The sequence below is a fragment of the Spodoptera frugiperda genome, chromosome 12 (assembly GCF_023101765.2).
Source record: "Spodoptera frugiperda isolate SF20-4 chromosome 12, AGI-APGP_CSIRO_Sfru_2.0, whole genome shotgun sequence".
Taxonomy (NCBI): Eukaryota; Metazoa; Arthropoda; class Insecta; order Lepidoptera; family Noctuidae; genus Spodoptera; species Spodoptera frugiperda.
Genome location: NC_064223.1, coordinates 2,224,575 through 2,249,606, shown reverse-complemented (window position 1 = coordinate 2,249,606; position 25,032 = coordinate 2,224,575). Strand labels below are relative to the sequence as shown.

At 46.7% G+C, this 25,032-nt stretch overlaps 2 protein-coding genes across 5 annotated transcripts; one reads left to right on the top strand and one right to left on the bottom strand.

Annotated features, from left to right (window-relative positions):
• Positions 1-1,356: 1,356 nt before the first annotated feature.
• Positions 1,357-23,845, bottom strand: LOC118262547 (FMRFamide receptor). 4 transcript variants are annotated; one of them, XM_035574005.2, is made up of 3 exons: positions 23,559-23,839; positions 7,166-7,201; positions 1,357-2,872 (listed from the first exon to the last, which is right to left on the bottom strand). In XM_035574005.2, the coding sequence occupies exon 3, from the start codon at positions 2,834-2,836 to the stop codon at positions 1,607-1,609; it is 1,230 nt and encodes a 409-aa protein (XP_035429898.2). In that variant the 5' UTR covers positions 2,837-2,872; positions 7,166-7,201; positions 23,559-23,839; the 3' UTR covers positions 1,357-1,606. The 4 variants fall into 4 exon arrangements, 3 of the variants coding, with proteins under 3 accessions (XP_035429898.2, XP_050553525.1, XP_035429899.2); XR_007705803.1 differs by lacking the exon at positions 1,357-2,872 and adding an exon at positions 6,314-6,461 and having other exon boundaries at positions 23,559-23,845; XM_050697568.1 differs by lacking the exon at positions 7,166-7,201.
• On the top strand, positions 3,348-6,381 carry LOC118262549 (chymotrypsin-1). The gene is made up of 4 exons (XM_050697569.1): positions 3,348-4,509; positions 5,128-5,570; positions 5,638-5,812; positions 5,946-6,381. Exons 1-4 carry the CDS (start codon positions 4,453-4,455, stop codon positions 6,378-6,380), a joined length of 1,110 nt encoding a protein of 369 aa, XP_050553526.1. The 5' UTR covers positions 3,348-4,452; the 3' UTR covers position 6,381.
• Positions 23,846-25,032: the final 1,187 nt, after the last annotated feature.

Below are 25,032 nucleotides of genomic sequence, written 5' to 3'. Positions count from 1 at the left end.
AGTGAACTGTCCAAATGAAGCCGTACAAAACTTGGTCTAAATTCTTAGGTCAATATTCGCATTCACATTCGCGTTCGTGAATGTCTTAAATATGACATTCGTTACATAACTACTGCCTAGTAACACCCCTTACTATTTACAATAACAACGCCACGCCTTTTTATCCCCGAAGGGGTAGGCAGAGGTGCACATTACGTCACGTAATGCCGCTATACAATGAACACCCACTTTTCACCATTTGTGTTACAGGTCCCATGTAAAAAGGGGTGAGCCTATTGCCATATACTGGACACAATTCCAGACTCTGTGCTACGTGGAACTTCGGAACCCGACTTGGGAATCGAACCCGAGACCCCTTGGCCGGCAGTCGCATTTGCGACCACTCGACCAACGACGCAGTCTACTATTCATTACTATTTATTTTTTAATATTTTCAATGTACAGAATGAACACTTGTACAGTTTTATTATACTTACACAAATAAATACAGTTCATGTATAGATGAACTTTACAAAACTTTTGCACAAATATTACTTAGGTATGGGTATGGGGGGAGGGGCGTTACGTTTTTATTTTGTCGATCTGTAAAAAACCCATGTAATCTAGAAATATGAATTACATGCATTTGTAATTGTTGTGGCATAAAGAAACTAAGCAAAGTGTCATCCCTATATGATGGTACCATCGAGCTGGTCTCGTCATAATGACCACGTTCCAAAGCGACTTCCTTATAGCATTTGATCGATTCTCTCACGAGTTCACGTGCTGGTGCTGCCATTGGGTCTGATAACTGGACAGCATCCTCCTTGGCCTTACAGTGCCAGGAGAACATGGAGCGCGCCCCGCCGCGGTGGGCGACACAGCGACACAGCGACACAGCGACACAGCGACACAGCGACACAGCGCCCCGTGGCCCCATTGCAACGAGTCGACGTCAACGGTCACGGTATGAAACAATAAAACAATACCGGCGTTGAACCAAACATGTGTTTACTTTATCACATTGACCTCGAAACTGACGATAACTATACATTTTCGTATTTGGATAGACCTCGCACCGGTCGCCGTTCCCGGCATGGCAGTGAACATGTTAACTATGTACTTAGGAGAGAATAACTTTAAAAATAAAATACCACTTTGAAATTCCTTTACCACCTCCCTCCCCCCATATTTTTAAGTCATGTAATATCCCTAAATCCTTCTCCTAACCTAAAAAAGACTATGCTGAAAACCGCATCAAAATCAGTTCAGCTGAACGCGAGATCATTGCACACAAGTATACATACTTACATGTTCTACGGGTCAAACTGTAACCTCCTTGTTTTGTAGTCGGGTAAGAAATATGAAACACATAACGACATCAAATGACCTTTTATTTACACAGTGGCGGGTGCAGGAGCTGCCCCCAGCGGACCTAGGACAGTCGCATCCCTACCTCGTACTAAGTATTCGATAACAATAGTCACTAAATATTTACAAACCTTAATTATCATTCACATTGTACAACTAGGGTGTCTGGTATATTTACACGAATGTACAATTTCTTTAGAAACACGCATAACACCGTGAGACCACTAGCCACTAGGACAGGCGCCGGGCGGCGGTGTTAGAAGTGCGCGCGGCCGGAGCCGCTCCAGCGCGCGTCCGAGGCGCTGGACAGCTCCGTGACGGGCGCCGGGTAGTACACGGTGGGCGCCGGCGAGGGCGCCCGGCGCGCGCGGCCCGCGCCCCGCGAGCTGCGCTCCGAGCGCCGCAGCGTGCCGTTGCGCGCCAGCCGCAGCGACACGCGCTCGCCGCACGACGCGAACGAGTCGTCGCGCGTGTGCTCGGGCGAGTCGCGCGTGCCGGCCCGCCGCCGCAGCCCGCCCGCGCAGAACATCTTGAGGAACACGCGCTTGAACTTCTCGCCGAATATGACGTAGATGACGAAGTTGACGCTGCTGTTGATGGTGACCAGCAGGTTACTGGTCTTGACGAGCGGGTCCAGCTTGTCGAACTGGTCGCCCATAAACACCTCGAACGAGTTGGTGACGAGCGGCAGAAGGTTACAGAGGAAAAACACTAGTACGACCACCAGCAGCATGGTCGCCAGGCCCAGCTCGCGGCGCTGCACCCGCGAGAGTCGCGCGCGCTCAGCCTGCGCGCGCCGCACCTGCCGCACGATGCAGGCGTTGAGCGCCGCCAGCGCCGAGAACGGCACGATGTACATCACGATCATGTACAGGGAGTGGATGTAGACCACGATGTAGGACTCCGTGCGGAACTCCAGGTCTGCCGTGACGCAGTACACCAGCTCGCCGTCCACGGAGCGCTGGATTACCTCTGCTTCGAAGAACTTGGGAGCGTTGTAGGCGAGTGCGAAAGCGGCCGTACCCAAGACGTACCAGCGCGCGCGCGACGATGTGCACAGCGCTTTGGCTCGGAACGGGTGACACACCGCCACCCACCGCTCGATGGTCACGATCAGCGTGAGGTACACCGACATGGTCTGCGCGGCGTTGGCGATGGGGTACGCGTAGGGCGTGATGTGCGGGCACACGTGGTAGTAGTAGTAGCGCATGTGGCCCGTGTACGGGAACACGGCGGTGAGCCCGAACAGCAGCACGGAGGTGAGGATGAGCACGGTGTCGCAGGCCGCCAGCCCCACCAGCAGGCAGTTGACGGAGGACCGCATCTGCGGGCGCGACAGCACGAGCACGGACAGCGCGTTGCCCAGCAGGCCGGCGGCGCCGATGCCGTTGAGCAGCACGCCATGCACCACGAAGCGGAACAGCTGGTCGCCGGGCTCCACGCCCACGTCGGAGTCGCAGCCCTCGGCCGACCCGTTGCGGCTCATGTCGCCCGCATCCTGCGTTCAGGCCGCGCGCTCGCCCTGCCGACAAACAGACTCACGTCAATGTGCTATCTACGAGTGAGGATATGTTCTTACAATAGGTAATATACAGGAGCAATAAGCAGGTGTTTGGCGCATGTACCGAGACAATTTTGTCAGGTATTCGGAGGACATCAGCTAGCCAATACCCATAAACCCATCGCCCCAAACGTCATGGTTGGTTACATATATTTGTTTAAGGAAGAATATACCCGAAATATTGCAACCAAAACTCAAAATACCTTCTATGTCTGCGGGTGTAGAAGCAGTAGAGGTCCAAAATAAACTTTGTTGTATTCTAAAAGTGGATAAAATCTAAATACATCTTTGTTTGATATAAATGGTACCAAACAAAAATGGTCCTTACAAGCTTCCAAAGTTATTTTTTTATTTACACGTGTGAAATATTTCATCTCCTAAATTATAAAAAATACTAAAAGCCATTTTAAACTTAGTTTTATTTTAAAAAGTTCTTTAGTTAATGCCTTTTCTAACAGGATGGTATAAATCCGCCCCTAAGGCTACCACTGACCGAAATATTCATTACTAGCTGACCCAGCAAACTTCGTACAGCCTCAAAAAATTCTTTTCACACTTTTTAAATCTTCCCTGGACTTCCACAAATAATTCAAAATCAAAATTAGCCAATTCGGTCCAGCTGTTTTAGCGAGACTAACGAACAGAAGTAAATTTTTGTACCTATATATGGCCGTATTTTACAGGAACAACACACATCAATGGAACCATTTATTTGAAAAAGCCGACTTCAAAAACCAAGAACTAAGAGCTTGAATAAGGTAGAAACTAGACGGCCACTATATTCAGTCATCTTCAAGTAGCTGTAGAAGTAAGTCGCACATTTAGTCCGTGCACGCACAGTGACCGTCACGGAGGTAAGGAAGCGAGGGTGTGTATTCGTCGCAGGGGAGGTCACTTTCAACCAAATTTTGTAAATAAAGGAAAATTTGGAAATTACCCTTTTCTCAGTACCTACACTTTACTTATCATCAAGTCATTAATTAATGTTGGGGAATTTTACAAATAATTTTACATGCTTGGATAGCTAATAAGCCAAGGAACATTTTCTAATAGTTTGTACGCAGTTGACCAAATTAGTGTCTCAAAAAAAATTTATAATAATTTACTTGCTATTTTAAATCGAATGATATTTCTTACAGTATTCGTATTAACTAATGGTTATTGATGTATTGGTCACAATTGGTAACAAACCAGTAGTTTTTATTTATTTATGTTTTTGTAGTAGGTAAGCTCGGGACTTTTTGACCAAACCAAAAATGTTGATTATCTCAGAAACTAGCCACTTTCGGACCAGAGACCTCAAGGCCAATTTGTAGGAAATGACTTGTAATATCACCTCCCGAGAGGAATGCGTCGAATTACAAGTCAATCAATAATCAAAGGCCCTGATAATATGTTATCGACCCACTGATAGGTCGTGTGTCGGTCCGTGCGCCGAGCAGTGTGTGTGCCGCGTGCGAGGGCAGGCACAGAGTACGTGTGTAACGCCTGGCCTTACAAACCACGACGTAGTCAGTGCGTGCTGCCATCGTTCCCCATTAATGTTCAGCGGCTGTCGCGGCCCGACGACGAACTCACATTTTCATGGAATGCTCGAGGTAGGTCATGAAATTTCTCTTCGAATTATTGTAATTCTTATCGGAATATACGAATCGCAGTAATGTCTGTATCTTATTAGAATTTAGATATTTTCAGTTTTATTTGGCACAATATTTAAACCGGAGTCTGCGTATTTTTGTAATATACGTCAGCTTAATACCTCCACGCATTCCCGAGAAAAATAATTTCGACAGACGGACGGACGGACAACAAAGTGTACCAATTAAGGTACGGATCCATGCTTGACAAAGTTTGACAAGCATACACAAGACTCGAGCGTCAACAAATCTCGCTTGGCATCTTGGAAGTGACCGCTGGCGACTGTGGCAGTGCCTCTGTAGGACAACACTACCAACCGACACTAGATGGGAGACTGTGCAAGCGTCCGCGAGCTCACACGAGCCAACACAAGCGCCCTCTACACACGCTGGTGCTTGTGGATGCCGAGCCTTGGTAAGCATGGGCACGTACTCGTAGCTTTAAGGTACATATATGCTGGAGATTCATTTTCATTTTACGATCGAGAATATAAGTGACGTCGGACGCGCCTTGAATCTCGAACTGAGAACTATCGCTGTGCGCTATGATTCCGATCTCATTGGGTGGTTGTACCATAGAGCGTGACAGACGTCAGGCGGTGTCGCGGTGACAGAGCACGGAATGTCGGGCGCAGGGTGAGCATGCGGGCGGCGGTGGTGTTAGCGTGTGCGCTGCTGGCGGGCGCGGCGGGCGCGGCGGGCGCGCGCAGCTCGCGGTACGGGTTCTACCGCTCCATGCTGGCGGAGCAGCACTGGGCCGACGGGGGTGCGGCGCCGGCGGGCCACTCGCGGCGCGTGTTCGGCGGCGAGGCGACGTCGCTGAGCACGTACCCGGCGGCGTGCGTGCTGCTGGACCGCTACTGGACGGCGCGCTGCTCGGCGGCCGTGGTGGCGCCGCGCTGGGCGTTGACCGCCGCGCACTGCGTGTCGCCGCACATCGCCTACGTGAAGTACAACGCGCGGCGGCCCGCGGCCAAGGAGGGCGGGCTGGCGCCCGTGCACTACCTGTACCGGCACCCCGGGTAGGTACGCCCGTACCTACCGCGGGGCGCGGCGCCCGGCCCGCTCTGTCCTAGCGTGTGTCCGCAGCTACAAGGTGGTGCAGGAGGACGAGGGCCGCGGCGTCGACGTGACGCTGCTGCACCACGACGTCGGCCTGGTGCGCACGCGCAACGACATGACGCTGGCCACTAACCCCAAGCTCGACCCCATACACGCCATGCGTCTCTATAACCCGATGGATCTGAAGAACGAGGAAGTGCAGGTGACATCTAGTGTGCACTTGTTAATGATATAGCGCGTGCAGTGCAGCTGTGACGCAGTCACTCTGGTGCTGCAGTCGCGTAGCAGTAGAATGTTGTAGTACCTAGGTGAGTGTAAAGAGTTGAACGAGGCAGGTGCTGGGCTACGGGCGCACGGAGAAGTCGCTGCTGGGCGAGGAGCTGTTCGAGGTGCGGCTGCGGCTGGTGCTGTGCGAGCGCGGCGCGTGGTTCCACTGCGTGTGCGGCGTGGGCGCGGCGCGCTCGGGCGACGGCGCGCGCGGCGTGTGCTCGGGCGACTCGGGCGGGCCCGTGCTGTACCGCGGCGCGCAGGTGGGCGTCACGTCCATGGGGCCGCTCGAGTGCGCCACGGGCCGCGCGGACCCGGCGGAGGGCGCCACTAGCGTCTTCACCGCGCTCTACAATTATGCGGACCTGGTCAACGCCACCATCCACGACACAGATTCGACGCTGCGCATGCGCAAGATCGACAGCAGCGCGAGTCGCGCCACTGCGCCGTTTGTGCTGGGCACGCTCACTTCTGTTCGTGTAATAAACCATATTTTGAGATAAATATTTAACTTTTGACTGTATCCTGAGTCACTGACGCCGTCCGCGGCCTGCTCCCTCGCTCAGTTTCGTAACCTGGGTTGCCTGTTAAGTTACAATAAGTTTATGATTTGAATGTAGCGTTATTGTCATATCCCACTCTTCGACGAAGTAGGTGTCGTCAGTCGCGAAGAGTGTTACACACAAAAACTCCCTCTTCTCGCAAATCACATACAAACTCTCTCTCTCTTTTTCTCTATCATTCTGTCTCTCTATTTTTTCCTCTGTCCCGCTCTCTCTCTCACACACACACATACCAACTGCCGCAACTTGTCATTGTGTACGTGTGTACAGAGTGGGTGTGTAATGTTAGGGCCTATGCACACCACGTTTTTTAAACGCGCCATCGACGCGCGTTTGTACTTTGTAGCGATACAGGCGCGATGCAAACGCGCGTGTTTAGCGATAAAGACGCGCGTTTGTATCGATACAAACGACCACAAACTGCTCTGCAGGAGAAAAATGCGCCGGCGACGCGCGTTTTGGAAACGTGGTGTGCATAGGCCCTTAGACATAATAACAAACGCTAATTTCGCTTGATATATTTTTTACATGGCATAATTTGAAAAGCCTAATTTGATATTCATAAGACCTAATGTTTTCAAATATCCTTAGTAATTACCAGTCACCCTGTATGAAAACTTCATTATGCCATAGCCATATGATAATAACATGCTAAATGAAGATACGTCGAGTGGACGTTGGACAATCTGTTGGTATGTCCCCCGGGCCCGGGGCTGCGCACTTACTGGAGTGGAGTAGTGGCGGCGCGCTGGCATCGCTCTCTGAAACAAGGAAAGGCAGACGTTGACTATAGTGGCCCAGCTAGTGGTCCCTCCACTCGACCGACGGATGTCACATTGTTTACAAACTATTGTCTTAACGCTATATTATACATGATGGAACCCTCGTTGAATCCAGATCTGTGTGTGTAAGCGCGTCGCACCGTGCGCTCGAGTCTGGTTCTGGCAGAGCCGTACTAACTGCTGTACGGCGCGGTACGGCACGGTACGGCACGGTACGGCACGGTACGGCACGGCACGGTACGGCACGGTACGGCACGGTACGGCGCGGTACGGCGCGGTACGGCGCGGTACGGCGCGGTACGCGTGGCGGCAGAGAGCGCCAGCCTTCGATAATCTTAGAAAGTACTATATAGCTATAAAACGGTAAACGTCACATTGGTACCTGCCAGGTTTCGAACCAGCACCCTCGTGCGTCACAACCTTAGCGTTCCGGCCACCACAACATATACAATTTACCAGTAATTAATTAGATTAAATCTATTGAATGCGTTGAGTAATAGCTCAGTGACGGAAAGTACAACTCCTCAATAATTACGAGTAGAACAGAAACAGTGCGGTGTTGTACGTGGGTACAGATGGGTCGCGAATAGTGGACACCCACCAGATTGTTGCTTGGCCCGGCAATGAAAGACTAGTAGTGCTCGTGTACAACTATTGGAGGTGGAAGCATTCCTGCTTCACTCGATAAAATGTGAGTGACAGGGAACAGAGAGTGCGCCAGTGTTTGCGATGCATACCCGTGTGCGCCACACCTACTGCACCGTGCTATGGTTGGTCTACCAGACAGACTGGCCACGGTCATCGAAATCAATCAGGCAGGCGTTATAAGGATCCGGAGCTGCGAATTGCCTAGCAGGTTACCGGGGCTCCGGCTCAAAAATCAGGAGTAGGAACGGGGTGGTTTTTAGTCCATCAGAATCTGACACTCCCTCTTACTTCACCTATGGTGGGCGAAGTCATTGGAAGATTTCCCCTTTAAAATAAGCATTATAAGGACGGGTAAGGAAATATAACGCGTACAAGTAGCAGATCATTGTTTACTTTACGTCGGTGTCCCCGCCACTCCCGCCAGCCAGGTGCCGTTATGCCGTGCCACGTGGTACTCAGCGAGGAGCCGGGTCGCGGTGCACACCGAGGAGGTTCTAGTGAGGCGTCTACAGTGAGGGTCCATAAAGTGGAAACGAACTGTGCCATTAGCGCGCGGTTGATAGATAGCGGCGCTGTTAGTTGACCGCTTCCGCTGACCGAGATGGATGACTTCCTGAACGTCGCCGCGCCGCTAGCCGCAGCTGTGCTCGTGAGACCACGATCCCGTGAGTGAGTGAGTGAGTGAGTGAGTGAGTGAGTGAGTGAGCCACCCCGAGTGTACAACACGCCAGCTTTGATTGGTGTGTGGCCGCGCGCCGGTTGAATAGATTTGGCAATGAGTGGCAATTGACGGGCGCCGGCGAGTACGCGCGGACTCGCGGCGTCGGCTCGGTCCGGTGTACTGCCGGCTGCAGTTACTGCGGCTTCGACCGCGGACAATAATGACTTCTGGCAGAATTTGGGTTTTTAATTCTTTTCCAAGGTTGGCTATAACAAATGTCGTCAGAATCGTTTCAGTATCTAAGTCATATTTATTTAGTTGTGAAATAAGCAATGGCACGCGGTTTATCCGTAGAGTGGCCGTCCGTAGGGTGTCAGGGATAAACTATTGTAAGTCAGTTCCCGAGCCGCGAGCCGTTGTTGGCGGCTGCGGAACCTGTAACCTATCACTTCTAATAATAGTTACTTTTTGCTCTTTAGTTTTTACTTTTTGTTTTTTGTATTTTTGAAGGCGGTTTTTTAACACAGTTTTTTTTAGATATATTTGTATATAATATTTTGCTAATATTTAGCTTTCTACCTTAAAAACTGCGAATCCGCAAAACAATTGTAAGCTACTGGTATCGCTCACACTACGACTAAATGACCAAATAAATGTTCACAAGTGTACGTCGCAGTGTCGGTGTGCGCCACAAGTAAAGTCAGCAACTACCCACATCGTGCTCTACGCCCCCCCCCCCCCTTTGTTCAGGCTCGTCTCGACCCGACCTCGCCTTGTGCTCAGCGCCAGTTTTTGTCGCTACTACTTAGCTAATGAAAGCGAGCGCGCCACACGAGAACAAAGTACTGCGTACTTGCCGGAATGTATGCGCCGCCATGGCGGAGTGCAGCGCCTGCACCCGCGGCATGTACCTAGCTGGGCGATAGTTTCCCGCCGACGGTTGAACTGTATCTATAAAGGCATCAATCAATAGCAAACATTATGCTTCACCCACGTTACGGATACGCAACGGGTCTGCTCGGCTGTTTGTTCACTGAGCGACATGCGACACGCGACACGCGAGTCGCGACACGGCGACCGCCGCCTGGCTCGTAAATAACAAGCCGTTAACACCGTAATAATATCGATGTGCGCTCGTAAATAATAAACCCTCGGCGGTTAACAGCGCGGACGCACTTATTGCCCACTTGCCCAGTTACTTCCTGTGTCCCGGCCCTTTAACTTGTGGGCCCACGTTTAATCAGCGACGAACCAACACATGTACCTCCATCGATATCTACATATACAAGTACATCATTATATACAGTTTTATTTCAATACTAGCTTCTGCTAGCGGCTTCGCCCGCGTGCCCGGGACTGCTACTCTACACCATAACCTGCCTCTGTTGCAAGTAAATATTAAAAACACGGACGTGCTCGCTCTACACACGAACGTTCTCCCAGCCGTCGGGTGTGACGTTTCAAAGGAGATCAATTAACGATTCATTGAAACAAACACTGACTTCGGTGCGTCTACCGACATACAGTCCGGGGCACGGCCTGCACTCGAGTGCTGCTGGCGCTGCCGCGCCGTCCTCTACTAGTTCCGCAGTTCCATGTTCAGGCCCCTATTTGAGCACTCGTGGATAAGACCAGAACGCAGAACTTTCTGTCATCGAGTAAGCTATAATCACATAGATACTTCAACTCCAAAATTTCAAGTGTGTCGGCCATTTAGTTCCGAAGTTAAGCGAAGCAAAGTTCCGCTCGTGATCATCCGAGTACTACTAGTAAGGTAAGCTAACCAAATAAGGCCTACCTTATTTTTATTACCGCCTGGCTCGTAGGTTTAAAATGACAATGGGCTGATAATTTCAAAATCTTATATTTATTTATTAAACTTTGTAATAATGGAATCAAAATGGCTTTAGAAACAAAAATTACAATTTTGTAAACACAAATAACTAAAGTGTCACTTTGGCCTTATTGGGAACCCTATGTCTTAATAAGGCCTCAATAAAAACTAGTAAGTATTCAACTTCTTAATTATAATAAAACTTTGTCAATGCTTATAATAAATGTAATGAGATCTTATTAATTAATTTTGGTCATTATACTTCAGGCTAAACGAATTTCTCATCATGTAATACCCAAGTAACATATTTGAAGTCATCGGCACCCCAGCATCAGTCAAACGAATGAGAATAACTTCTTGTTCTGTAGCCAATTTAGCGACCGACCTAGCTTTCGCCGATATCCATTCACCCCTTTTCTGTATCTATTCACCCCGTTTACCCCTTTCTACCATTTTAACAGCGTTTTCCATCTTTTGCAAAATCCATTGGCTTTCTTTTTGACAGAAGCTGGTGATCCGTTTTCTATGAAATTACTGAAAAACAACTATGCCGTAATAAGGCCTACACGTTTTTTTTGTAGGCTTTATTAGGGCATGGCACATAGGTAAACAAAACAACGATTATATGAAATACACCGATATTATAGCTATTTCATTTATGTGAGGAGATGGCTAAATATATAATTGTCATACAACACGGCACGTCGTATACTGATAAATATAAAAATACTAACAGTTTACTCTACTCGAATTTTATATAAAAAAGATAAAAATAACTTTAATTTCGGAAGTCGGTGTTTCTCGGTATTATTTGTCATACAACACGGCACGTCGTATACTGATAAATATAAAAATACTAACAGTTTACTCTACTCGAATTTTATAAAAACTAAAGTGCGCTCCACGTCGTGATTGTTTTCGACTGTAGGTTCCAACATAATCGCGGCACGGGTTGCTTGCTGTGCTCAAATTAGTTAAGTAATGTGCATGCACACTTCTACAAACTTTGGCGACCATTTGAAATCGGGAAGAGGGAAATTTTCAAAATAGGCTTTATTGGGGCATAGGCCTTATTTGGGTAACTTACTGTACTTCCCATACACTCGGAGAGTTGAACTCTGGTACGGTGTTACGGTTTAAAGCCACATAAAGGTGAAACCTTTAAAAACTAGGATAATCGAAGATCTGGAGTACCTGGTGACCCTGATTCGAAGACACTAGAACCCAACCGAACTATTAAAGATAGCCTTTACAAAAATAGTGAATCTGGTGCTGACCAGGTTTCGGAGCTACACTCTGCAACGTCTTGGTTGCGCAGCGAGCGCCATCTGGCGAGCCCCGCGATATACAATGTTTCGTTCAGTTGCCGCCAAATAAATGGGAAGGTAGAAACGTGTTGTTGGCAGAAGAGTTCCCGAGCTCGGAGCTAACATCACACAGTCACACAGCACGCGCGCGTGTGTGTGTGTGTGTGTGTGTGTGGGTGTGTGTGGACATTGTTCGTGGCGACGACATTGGCATGGAAGTAATTATTTTCGCTTTTGCTTTCGCCGCCTATGAATAGATGTCGTGTACAAACAGACGCAGCACGCAGCAGCTTCCGATATAAATAGCCGCCGCCGTGTCGCGGCCGCCGCCTCGCGCCGCCTCGCGCCTCGCGCCTCGCGCCGCCAGAACAATGGGCTCTTCCTCCAGATTTGGGCTGCGATTACAACTTGATTACTGTTGTGTTGTAATGGAACCGCGTCAACATCGGCTCGCATTATGTGCGTCGCGTCGCCACGTTTGAACCACATTCATAAGTATAGCTACCTCCGTCCCAAGTAAAACTATCCACCGCACACGAACACCAACCTGTCATGTAGGCTCTGTCAATCGGATGAAAATAAGAAACTAGCTTTGTTATATACAAACCGTGTTCTAAAACTAATACATCCTTTGCCCTCGACTTCACTCGCGCTCTTTTAGACACATTTCCAAAAGCAAAGAATGGCCGATCTTCAAACGGTTTTACTGAGCCTGCTCCGATTACTTACAGCTGACTCCATTGCGGAGATAAGAGAAACAGCTCGATTGGTAAAATTAGTTCATTAAGGCAGGCCGTCTAGCATAAAAATATTGTTATTTATATAGGTAGATACACGAGTAGTACTTGTTTCATTAGTCACCGTCACAGTGATTGCTCCATACCTGCAACTTGCGAAATGGCCCAAACTAAAAAGAAAGACATCCGCAGCCCGCCGCTGTCCAGTGTCCACTTGTAAACAACAGCAGCACGTGCTCTATACTAATACACAATGATACTTATACTACATTACATAATATTTTATTATAATATACTTATCTATATCTATCTATACTTATAATAAATCTGTAGAGAGGTCAATTCTGTACATGAAATATATTTCCAAAATAACTATCAGCGGGTGATTAGTGATCGATACTGACTCCAAAAATGCAATCAGAAAAATTTTTGTCTGTCTGTCTGTCTGTATGTTCTTTATAGAAATAAAAACCACTCGACAGATTTCAACGAAACTTGGTACAATTGTTCTTCATACTCCTGGGCAGGTTATAGTATACTTTTCATCACGCTACGATCAATAGGAGCAGAGCAGTGAAGGGAAATGTTGGAAAAACAGGAGAACTTACTCCATTATTTAAGCTTCCGTCGCGTGTGCAGCCTTAATGGTTAAAGCTACACAGAAATAATGTATGACGGAAATGTTTTCCTTAAAATTGTTTAAAAAATATTCCACGACAGCAAATGTCTATCTCTTATGGTTGACTCACAATAACACGCATAACTCCCGATAGCTTAGCAGTTCGGAGCTTTCTGATTATATTTGTCTATTCTTACGTTTATAACACTCTCATTCATTCATTCATATTATAATAAATCTGTAGAAGGGTCAATTCTGTACATTGAAAATATTGAAAGAATAAATAGTAGGCGGTGTTACTCGATCGATACCAAACCCAAATATGTGATTAATTTTTTTTTGTCTGTCTATCTGTACGTTCAGGCATCACGTGAAAAGTAACGGTTCAATTTCGATGAAACTTGGTATAATTATACCTTATTATCCTTACTATCCATAAAATAGGATACTTGGATAAACCTGGAAAAATACGTAGAAAAAATCTTTGTTTTTCAGTTTTATTCTACAGAACGCGAGCTCAACAGCAGTAGCTCAATAGAGGGATCTCCTTAATTATTATGGGCCTCGCCGTATTTGGGTCCAATAGATATTTATAAGATGTCATTGTCAGAGTTAATCAAAATGAAGAAATAAAACTTCCACGCGAAGACCGACATCCGCGCGGACGGAGTCGCGGGCGGAAGCTAGTATAATAATAATAATCATATGAAGAGTTTGTTTCTTCGAACGCGCCAATCTCCAGAACTACTGGTTCAAATTGAATAATTCTCTAGTTTTGGATGGCAATCTATTTATCTAGGCTATAACCGAAACATAACACTGCGATCAATAGGAGCCGAGCAGCGTGCGAGCTAAATAGCCACTGTATGGTTGGCGCGGTGACTGGGCAACCAGCTGCCGTGCAATGGGTAGCGGGTTCCACCACGGCGCAACTCTTTGTGTCATCTACAAATGATTGTTTCGGGTCTGGGTGTCATGTTTATGTGAACTTGTATGTTTGTAAACGCACCCACGACACAGGAGAAATTGCTAGTGAGGGGCAACGTTTAAACCAAACAATATACCTAAAACTGAAGAGTTTGTTTGAACGCTAAACGACTGGAATGTGAAACTAGTTATTCGAATTTGAAAATTATCTTTATGTAGTGAGAGTCTAGTTCACTTCCGCGGTAGACTTGTCGGGTCAGCGGGGCTCCGGCTCGACGGGCGGGAGTAGGAACAGGATGGTTTTCAGTCAGCGAGAGTCTGACATCTGTCTCGCGTCACTCAAGGCGGCCTCAAAAGAAAGGAAAGCTATCTTATGTACCTCACGCTGCAATCTATAGGAACCGAGCAGCGAGTTGGGCGAGTGGAGGCACGCGGGACTAGGCAATGACAACTTTACATGGTAATGATAAATAATACATTAGGGAGACAGGACGGGGCAGCGGCGGCGGCGCAGCGTGGGACGCGCGTGAGACGCGCGTGCCCTGCGGGACACTCGCCGGATTAATTCTTGTCTCTCAGTTATTTATTAGCCCAAATTGAGTCGTAATTAAGGCAGGGTCGCAGCAGTTACCCAGTCGGCACCTTAGTAACACTAATAGTCGTTTCGTGTATAATGTGAAAGCAAGCTTTTAATGAGTCCGGCAGGGCCTGGCGCCCCGCCCGCTCCACACATCGTGCGGGCGACTAGTCGTCGTTCGCAGAACAATTCTTGACTCTATGATCCGTAAAGTATATTTTCTGGTTCCGGGTATATTTATCTGCCACAACGTGTGTTGTAAAAGCAGCCGAGACATGGGAGAGTACGATATCATATGATAACAAAGAGCATGGTTTGCTCAGGATAAAGAAAGTGAAGTAGCAATGTGTCGCGGCGCGCTGGGCGGCGGGCGCGCGCTCGCGGGATTATGTAGCTTAAGGGATGAGCACATGTGTTGTGGTGAGGTCCAATCAATAAAGTAGTCAGCTTGCGATGTGCCCGGCGCCGGCGCCTTGAGATGCCGCGCCGCCATCTGTACACCAGCGAGACTATAATGTGGCACCATACAAAGCCACCAAGTCCCCAACACCAACTAATGTCGCGCTAATGGTGTCTACGTGTCCCCGAGCCCCGCGCCGTGCAGCTCCAATGTTCTCTCCACGAACATGGTACACTTTGCGTTCACGTGTACACTGACAGACAATACAATAACATTATCAATAGTGATGTCATTCATAGTTTTGTGTATGTGTGTGTGTGCGGAGATTTAAAAATATTCATTCAGTTCCTTACTCCTTACTAGCAGTCAAACCGTTGATGTGTGTGTTCCACGGAGATATGTATTGAATAGCCAAATATATTGGACTTGTTGTGGAAGACCAGTACATTGATGTCTATTTGTCTCACCAAATATTTTCAATGTCAGCTATCGAGCTATTTACTGATAACCAGGACATCACAATCTTTAGTACAGATTCTGGTCCATCGTGAGCGTCGCCCCGGTCCACAATCCCGAACCTCGGCAGTGTAATGTGCACATCCGCCAAGTCGAGCAATAACATTTATGCGACAAAACTCGAGCGAGTGTGTCGCGCTGCCGCACAGCTTGCATAGAATCGAACCACGATGAGTGTCGGCAAAGTTTGGTCGCGTTAAACACGTCCATCGGTAGAGCTCGAGTAGTACACTTGGGGCAACAGAAGTTCGTAATTTTATATTACGGTTACTGATGTCGTGCCGGAAAATATGAAGTTAATAATTAAGTGACATTCATCGCAGTAGTCAGACCCTGTACGTGCCGCTACCAGCCACAATGTTACCTTGTGTCCAATACGGCGCGGTCGGCCATTGCGTGCCATCTGCAGAGAGGTAACAATGTGCTATAAGAGGTTTATTGGTCGCCGTGTGACGCGCACGGCCGCGGACGCTAGCCATTGTCATGTAATAGAGTCAACGAGTGCGAACTACTTGTCAGCACTCGGGCCGCGGGTCGTGCCGCCGCGTCCGTGCAGTCGTAAACTTAGATTGCGGCCGCGCCCGCCGCCCGCCGCCCGCCGTCCGGCCGTACATCGGAACGTCTAGCTGACTGATATGGTATTTTATAGATTTGACAGTGATTCGCACTTATTGGCCATATGGCCATTAGTGACCAATCCAAGTAAGTGGCAGTGTCACTACTGCCAGTCGTTGATCGTCACATCGAGTGGTGGTCCCGTGGTCTCAGCCGCGACCCCACCGCGACACACACGGTGACAGAGTGCCTGCGTGACTGTGTGACTGTGTGACTGTGTGACTGTGTGACTGTGTGACTCTGTGACTGCGTGACGACACACGTGATACACTTTGGCAAACGGACACGAATACAAATAACTCTGGTTATGGGCCAAGCATCCGCGCAATATAACACGACTACCGAATGCTGCTGGCTACTGCTGGCTACTGCTGGCTACTGCTGGCTACTGCTGGCTACTGCTGGCTACTGCTGGCTACTGCTGGCTACTGCTGGCTACTGCTGGCTACTGCTGGCTACTGCTGGCTACTGCTGGCTACTGCTGGCTACTGCTGGCTACTGCTGGCTACTGCGGGCTACTGCTGGCTACTGCTGGCTACTGCTGGCTACTGCTGGCTACTGCTGGCTACTGCTGGCTACTGCTGGCTACTGCGGGCTACTGCTGGCTACTGCTGGCTACTGCGGGCTACTGCTGGCTACTGCTGGCTACTGCGGGCTACTGCTGGCTACTGCTGGCTACTGCTGGCTACTGCTACTGCTGGCTACTGCGGGCTGCTGGCTACTGCTGGCTACTGCTGGCTACTGCTCCCTACTGCTGGCTACTGCTGGCTACTGCGGGCTACTGCTGGCTACTGCTGGCTACTGCTGGCTACTGCTGGCTACTGCTGGCTACTGCTGGCTACTGCGGGCTACTGCTGGCTACTGCTGGCTACTGCTGGCTACTGCTGGCTACTGCTGGCTACTGCTGGCTACTGCTGGCTACTGCTGGCTACTGCTGGCTACTGCGGGCTACTACGGGCCGCTGCTGGTTGCATGGATTCTTTTTCTTTTGTCTTATGTATTAGAAGTAAGCAGGGGCGCATATAAGGGGGGGGGTCCGAATCATATTATAAAACTTATAGAGAGAGGGAAGTTTGTGTTGCGCACCATTTGAATACCCAGAAAAGTGTTGTTGTCTATGGTCCTCACATGGATAGTTTTTTTTTTTTAAACGTTGCCCCACACTAGGATTTTCTCCTGTGTCGTGGGTGCGTTTACAAACATACAAGTTCACATACACACTGGTTGTGGCACGAGTCTGTCGGCAACCACTACTTGTGACGAAATTAATTCAATGGGCGGCCCATGCTTACGACATACGACAATACGTTACATGATACAGAACTTGTTACACAAGTTGATTGTTGTTATTGGCTGCTGCGACGTCCGCGGAAGTCAGCGTTCTGTTAGGGTATAAGCTGAGGGCTGGAGGTGCGCATATTGCCATATACCGGGTACGATTCCAAACTGCTACTACTACTGAATTCGAAAACCCAAAAAATCTTTAATAATACTTTGTCCGTCCCGTGGCTCGAACCCGAAGCCCCTTGCTCAGCCCTTGTGACCACTCGACACACGAGTTAGTCCTACTAACATTATAAATGCGAATGTTTGTGAGATTGTTTGTTTGTATGTTTATTACTCGATCAAGTGAAAATGGCTGAAGGGGTCGGGATGGAATTTGGAACAGGGGTAGATTACAGAGGGGTATTTTATCCCAAGGGACCACGGGCGAAGCCGCTGGTAGAATACGGGTATGTCTGTTTCGATCTCACGATACAGAAAACTTGAGCACATCCTGAATCGATTCCGATGTTTGCTCCAGACCTTAAAGAAGGCAATAAGTCAAAATCCCAAATGGTTCCAGAAGTCATTACAACAGCTAGTTTCTGACAAGTAAATAAACCCGTGATCGCCAATCCTCCTTCAACAAATGCAGTGATTTATGTCGAGTGTCTCCCTCCACTCCCGGCGGGCGGCGGCCGGACATTAGCAGCGCCGCGACACACGCCCGTGCATGCTCCGACCGTTCTCGTTTCAACCAGTGAGCGATGCGCTGATCGTTCAACTCTCGCGTTATGCTAACGGGATGGGCTCCGTAATGTCATGCTAATATATTCTCCCAACTCCGAAGGGATTCATTTAACTTTATTTTACGAATAAAGTTAGTAAAGGGTGTTTGGGTCAACCATTGGTACTGGTCTAAGTAAAGAGGTGTCGCGGGTCACTTCTTCCAATGCTGGGCGAAACAAAAGTGAGGGCTCCATGGTCCTCCGGTAGGTCACACAGAGTGCCGGCGAGGGCCGCGCGCGTCACGTGGCCGGCGGCACTCAGTGACACAGTGACGCGGTATATTTAGAGAGTGGAGCGTGTCCCGCGCTATATTTACGCGCCTGCGCAGCTGTCACCATATGTTACTATGATAAGAAACGTGTCATCGTCATCGGCGTGTGAGCACAGCGGCAGTGACGTCACGCGCTGGCCACTAGCTGGCCACTGGCTGCCGGAGACACTACCCTCGCCGCAGCGCGTGGTGCACGAGGCTCCCACTGGGGTACAGTGGAGCAGCTGCTGTCAGTCAGATGGTTCTGTAAACATGCCGCGACTCTTGTCTCACACAATTACATCTAAACTAACAAGTGTTTGTTGTTGTTGTTCTTGCCTTGTGTATTGTACGGAGGCAACATCATTAGTCTGTAGCTACACAGTTACTCAGCCAGCCACAATACGTACAATTTCGCTCAACATATACAAACACATACAACGACGCACACGTCGTGTATACTACACACACACACACACATGCCGACGCAGCCCCAAGTGAACAACTTTCGGCTTCGCATGGACACAGCAACCACTTGCATTGCAGCTCTTGTACCGCAAACACCTGGATTGTATCGAGTGGTGTTGTATCAACTATCCCAAGTCTTGTGCTGTCCACATTCACAGGGAAACGAACGACGCTTCCGAGGGTGAGCAGTGGGCGAGCGCTATTCAAATGATGCAACGCGTGTAACGGCACTTTACAATTATTTAATTTTTATTGTCTGACACGTTTCTAAGTCAGTTATTTCATTGTTCAGAAGTTGTTTGATCGAGTCTATTACAGCTGGTCGCCCAGTGCTTGCTCACAAATGTGAAGTCAACTCGAGTGCACCAACACTGTTGCTGATAACTTCGTTATCTCCATCGTCTATGCTCCAGGAGCCGCCGAGCCCTCGTGACAGATTCCTCGCGTTAACTTGTGTGACGCTGATGTATAACCTACAAAGCCACTAGTCACGAAGCTGAAATGTGTTTCCATAAAAATTGTTTCAGATTTTGTCCGTAGTTTTTATTTTATGAACTTACTTAAATATTGACATTTTCCCGATACGTCGTAAACATTTCTCCTCTTGTCGTTGGTACTGTTGCCACCTGGTGAACATCTGATGATGAGATCCCAGGGAAATCGAGGAGAACCCTTTAATTATGAGCACTTTTATGTTTATGTGTCGACAATTTCATAAAGCTATCCAACCATTTGCGTCTGATAACCATCATATCATGGTGGTGAGTTGATGATGGATTTAAAATTAACTTACAAATGGATCGAGAATACGATTGTTTAAGGCTATCAGGGAACTAGATATAATTGTAGAAGACAAATGTTATAAGTTTAGGTTTAGGTTTATATAGTTGCGGTCAAATTTCATTTAAATATTTGCGTTATCTCTTCTCTATTTGCCTATTAGAGTAAAAACCAAAAAATAAACATCAACTACATTAAAAAACCGACTTCAATATCGGATAGTTCACAGTGGCGTGGTACACGACACTGACTACACACCCGTACATATGATAAACAGCTCCATGTATGTAGTGGGTAGTTCTTCAGAGACAACATTTTCGATGTCTATGGGAATATTTTTGAAACCAACTAACAAAAACGCATGTAATATTTTTTTTAGTATAGTTTAGCTATATCAGTTACTAGGACAAATAATATTTTTTAAATAATTGCAGTCTAGGTACAAATTTTTTTTTTTTAAAGCTTGTTCTTCTGATTCATATGGCGTGTCCGTTTGCCATTTTCCGGAACAAAGTAGTCGATTTCGCATTTTCCCTTTGATACTTCAATATAAATTATAATTACATAGAAAGGAGATGAGTTGTCCTCTTCAAAAAAAAATATGCATTCGTTATAACGATGTTAGTATGATTATAAATAAATAAATAAGAAGTGTCCGGCGTATAATACTGATTAATATGGCGTAAGCTGCGAATGACCATACTTGGTCGGGTATTAATAATGAGAGTCTGGCTTCCTGTGCGAAGGGAAACCAGGCGTGCAACGGACAAGCTAGGAGGCGGACGTGCGGCTGGTTGGCTTAGATCCAGGTGTTACGAAGGTAAATATCTGATTCATCTGTGTTTGGTTTACATGGCATCCTGATTACAATGCCTATTTTATAAAATTTACTTTACAGTTTTAAAACTTCAATCTATGTTTCGTGTGAAGCTTTTTGGTTATACATTCGTGTAGAAAAATGACAAGAATGAAGTCTGTATATACGATGAGTTATGCATGATTGTAAGCAAAATCCTGATACATCTGTGCCTGATTCGTATGGTCAAAACCGCATATGAATCATAAAGTAAATTATTAATTCTACTGTAAATTTTTTTACTAGTCTTATTTTTAAATTAACTTAGCTATAAAGGTTATAGCTATAATTTAAAAACTTTTTTTTGAGGAATGTAATTAATATGAGTCTGAAATTGCTAATCCGCCTTGAGCAAGCGTGATGATGAATGCTCGTGACTTCTTTGTGCGAAAGTACTCGAAAATGGTATGCTAAAAAGAAATTAAAAGAACCTGAAATTAAAATAAATACAGAGCTCATTTACATACAATTTTCAATTGTTCAACAGATTCATCTGTAACAATTTCTGATTCATCTGGGCAGAAAATATTCGAACGTCGATATCTCGAAAACTATTTTTTAAAACGACTCTCATTCGAATATACGTTATTTGGTATACCTATTTTCATATGAACACGTGTTACAGATCTTAAAGTGGAATTAAATTTTGGCCATATGAATCAGTCGAAGAATCGAATTTCGAAGAACTACCCTAGTACGTACGTCAGGCTGTAATATAATTTTACTTAGGACTTGTAAACAAAGCATCGGTGGGTACACTCAGGCGGTACAATGAATAATAGTTGTTTTTTGCGATTGCTCTGGCATTGTGATAAATAAATAAATGATTCCTTTTTTGTTGAAAAGCAAGTTGTTTCTATTTTGAAAGACACACTAGTGCGCGCTCCTGTTAAACATATTAAACCACTTCAGTTTGATAAAGATCTGTAGTCGAGCTTATGATGGCGCCGAGGGTCATTCGAGGGGACTCGAGGGTTGCAGCAATGATTCTGTGTTTGGACTTTAATTAATTTTATGAATTATTGATGACAACTTTACAGTTCGAAGGAGTGCGGCTGTGGTTCGGGGTCTGATGATGAAGCAGTGCGGTAGTTGAGGAGACAAGCACTATCAGCGTCTGTTCCCTTACTTGCAATGAACGCTTTGACTTGGACTCCTCGACGGTTAACAGAAGCCACCAGGTGTCGGCGCTTGGCTCATGGGTACAATAGATGACGACCTTGCACCGTATGGGCTATAAGCAGTATCACGGATCTATAGATTTGTACTAGACTAAAAAGTATAAACCGACTTCAAAAACCAAACACAAATTAAAGGTACAACTAAGAAACAAAACGTAACTATTATTATTAGTCATATGTAGTGATGGGTTACCCCCGGACTCCCCGCCCCCTATGTGAGCGCCTATTTTTTTTTCTCTCGGCTTCGCGGCACTGCTCTATAACCTAACGCCCGGCACTTCCCTGGTTCGCCTTAGGTACGGCTCTGCACCCAGTGGGAGGTCAGACAGGAGCGCCTCGAGGCCTGCCGACAGTCACTCAATGGTCGCACGAGTAATTCTTAGGATCCTTCGTTTCACGAATATTGGCTGATGATTTAAAAAACAGTTTTATTATTGAAGTGCATAAAATAACTAAATTAAAAGGCACATCTTCGTATTTGTTTTACTTTTCGAGACTTGCGATATCGGAGTCATAGAGATAATGAGAATACCGCTCCGCCTGGATGTCGGTGTTCCGATGATGGAAGACGGTCGATCATGGTTCTGTACAATTACAGTCTGGTGTCCCTGACAAACGAAGGGCTTAATGTGAGCCAACAACTGGTAGCTATGTGTACGTGTATACACTCAGCTCAGAACAAGGCAAGTTATTACTAAATGTGTGAAATACTGCAGAACACATGCCAGTGGCTGCATTTTGTGGTTGTGACCGGTGGCGACCCCTACATACATGATTAATATGTAACAAATCATCTTCCAAGACCACATAATTTTTTAAGAAGCATAAAGAAAGTTATATTTCTGTGGAATCGGAATATGGCCACGATAACAAGTGAGTGTAAAAAGTCAAAGAAGCTAAACTGCACCAACATTGAATCGTCCCCGCATTTGTTAAAGTGTACAGAATGTGTAGACGTTTTGTTCATAAATGACTTGCCGCACTGGTGTACTTCTAGTTGTTGAGGTAGCACACTGCCAGCCGCGCGCAGTTATTATGATTCACCATTTGCAAAAATATGTATTACGTTTCATTACGATATTTTTGATAGATACTACTTTTTTACTACTTTTTTAATATTAAAATTGTTAGTAGGTAACTTACAAAATAGCCCTAGACGTGAGCGTCCATGTTCCAAATTAAAACATTACAAAATATGCTGTGTGCTGTCCTGCAGCACTACACTCTGACGCTGCGTCGGTGGAGCTGTGGCTTCTATACTACCACCACCAGGAGCAGCGTCAGCAACAGATTGCACCAACTGAGGTGGTACTGAGTCCCATTGTGATGCGAACTAACTTAAACTAACTATGGATCACGGTGAACCGACTTCAAGCTTCTTTATTTTTTTCAGTCAGTTAATAATAACACAATATTCCGTTTATATTCTTAAACCTGCTCCTAAGTGTAACGAACACTTTCCGTAAAACCACATCAAAATCGATTCAGCCAATTGCGGATCATTGCGGACAAAGATTCGAACATGTCAAACTGAACCTCCTTTTTTGATCGTTAAAAATAATTGTTGTGTAATGTTTAGGGATACCTATTGAGAAAAAAATGGAGAGACATTTTGATGAGAATTGGTAAATTGTTGTTTCACGCCGGTTTACTGGTCGGCCGTGGTATCACTCCGAACTCCGAATTTGAAGCAATAAAACGACATTGGGATCGTGATGAAATGACAAAGCTGGACCAGAAGACTTGGGAAGACCCTACTCCTGCAGTGACTCCAATAAGCAGACGACGAGGTTCGACTGCGGACGGAGCTGGCGACTACTACTACCGTATACTACTACTGTATACTACTACTGTATACTACTGCTGTATACTACTAGTGTATACTACTAGTGTATTCTACTACGCTACCTGTGCAGTGTGCAGCGCCGGCTGCCTGCCGACCCGGTCTTGGCGCTAGTGCTGCCAGGTGAAACTTTTCCCGCGCAACTTCAAAACTTTCTTTTGAAGTCGAGATTTAGTCACTGAACAGATCCCAGAGAGAACACCACACTACAACAGGCACTTCACTTGGGTAGCGCGCATCGTGCGAGCATTGTGTAGCAGCCGGCGGGTCGCGGCGGCGACTCGACGTCCCGACGCCGGCGGGAGAGCGGTGGGAGCGCCGCGGCGGTGCGAGCCACAGTGATGCTGACCGCGAGAGCGCCCGCGAGTCGCGCCCCGCGCCCGCGCCCCGCGCCCCGCGCCCCCGCCCCGCGCCCCGCGCCCTCCAGCACGGCAAGCTGTAGAAGCAGCTGAAGGCGGCTCAGGGGACGCAGGAGTCTCACTCCGCCCACTCCGCGACGTGCTCGTATCACAAATAAAACTACATTCAACTTCTTGCTAATTAACCGCGTGACAAACATGCAGGCGTATGTTCGAATGTTACAATCACTTATGTTCATATAAACCGCTACTGACCACAATCGTTCAGTATTCGGTAATAAAGCTGTGGGCAACAAATAACGGGATTTCAACGCACCGTTCCCGTCCCTGTGGGAGTTCCGGGATAAAAACTAGAAGTTTATGTGTTTCCTCGAGTCGCAGACCATATATTTGTAACAAAGGAGAATGCCCAAACAATCCCAGAGTCCATTAAAGTCGGGAATGAACAATACAATACGCTATCAGTAAGAGTATCAATTATAATAATTAGTTTACAGTGTCAGTTACTAAAGGAAATAAAACAATCAAAAGTTAACGAATCGTAAAGTAATATGTATTTATGTAATATATAACCAATCAATAGATTAAATGGAATAAATAAAGAACTGGACTGAAGCATAATATAACCTGTGAGCTGGATGTTTCCCCCAGTCGGTGCGAATGGATCGCACTCGTGGCCCACACACAAGAACTAAGTTTTTAAATAAATAAATAATTAAAACTTTATTTGTAAACGTGTACATAATACAGGTGTTAAATATATGTCGGTAGTAAGGTCAGCACATTAACCATCAGCGGCATGCACATTTGAAAGCAGTTGCAGAAGTTACAATATTATTAAACCTTGAGTTGGCGCCCGCCCCACACAATGGAGATTTGACAATGAACACAATAAAGTAGAACATCAATATGCATGCGGTTACAATAAAGATTAAACCATAATTACATATTTTTATTTTGTACCCAAAGGACTTACTTACACATATTTTCCACTAAAAAATCATCATGGAATTATAATTTTCATTTATTTCTTCAGAACAGTACAGAATTTTTTATAGGAGAGTTCAGTTATAGACTTAGGTAACGTGTTGTATATGAGGGGAGCCATATAGACACAACTACGCCTGAATAGTTCCAGTTTAGGTGCAGGCATCTCGGGATGCCTCCATGTTACTTTTCT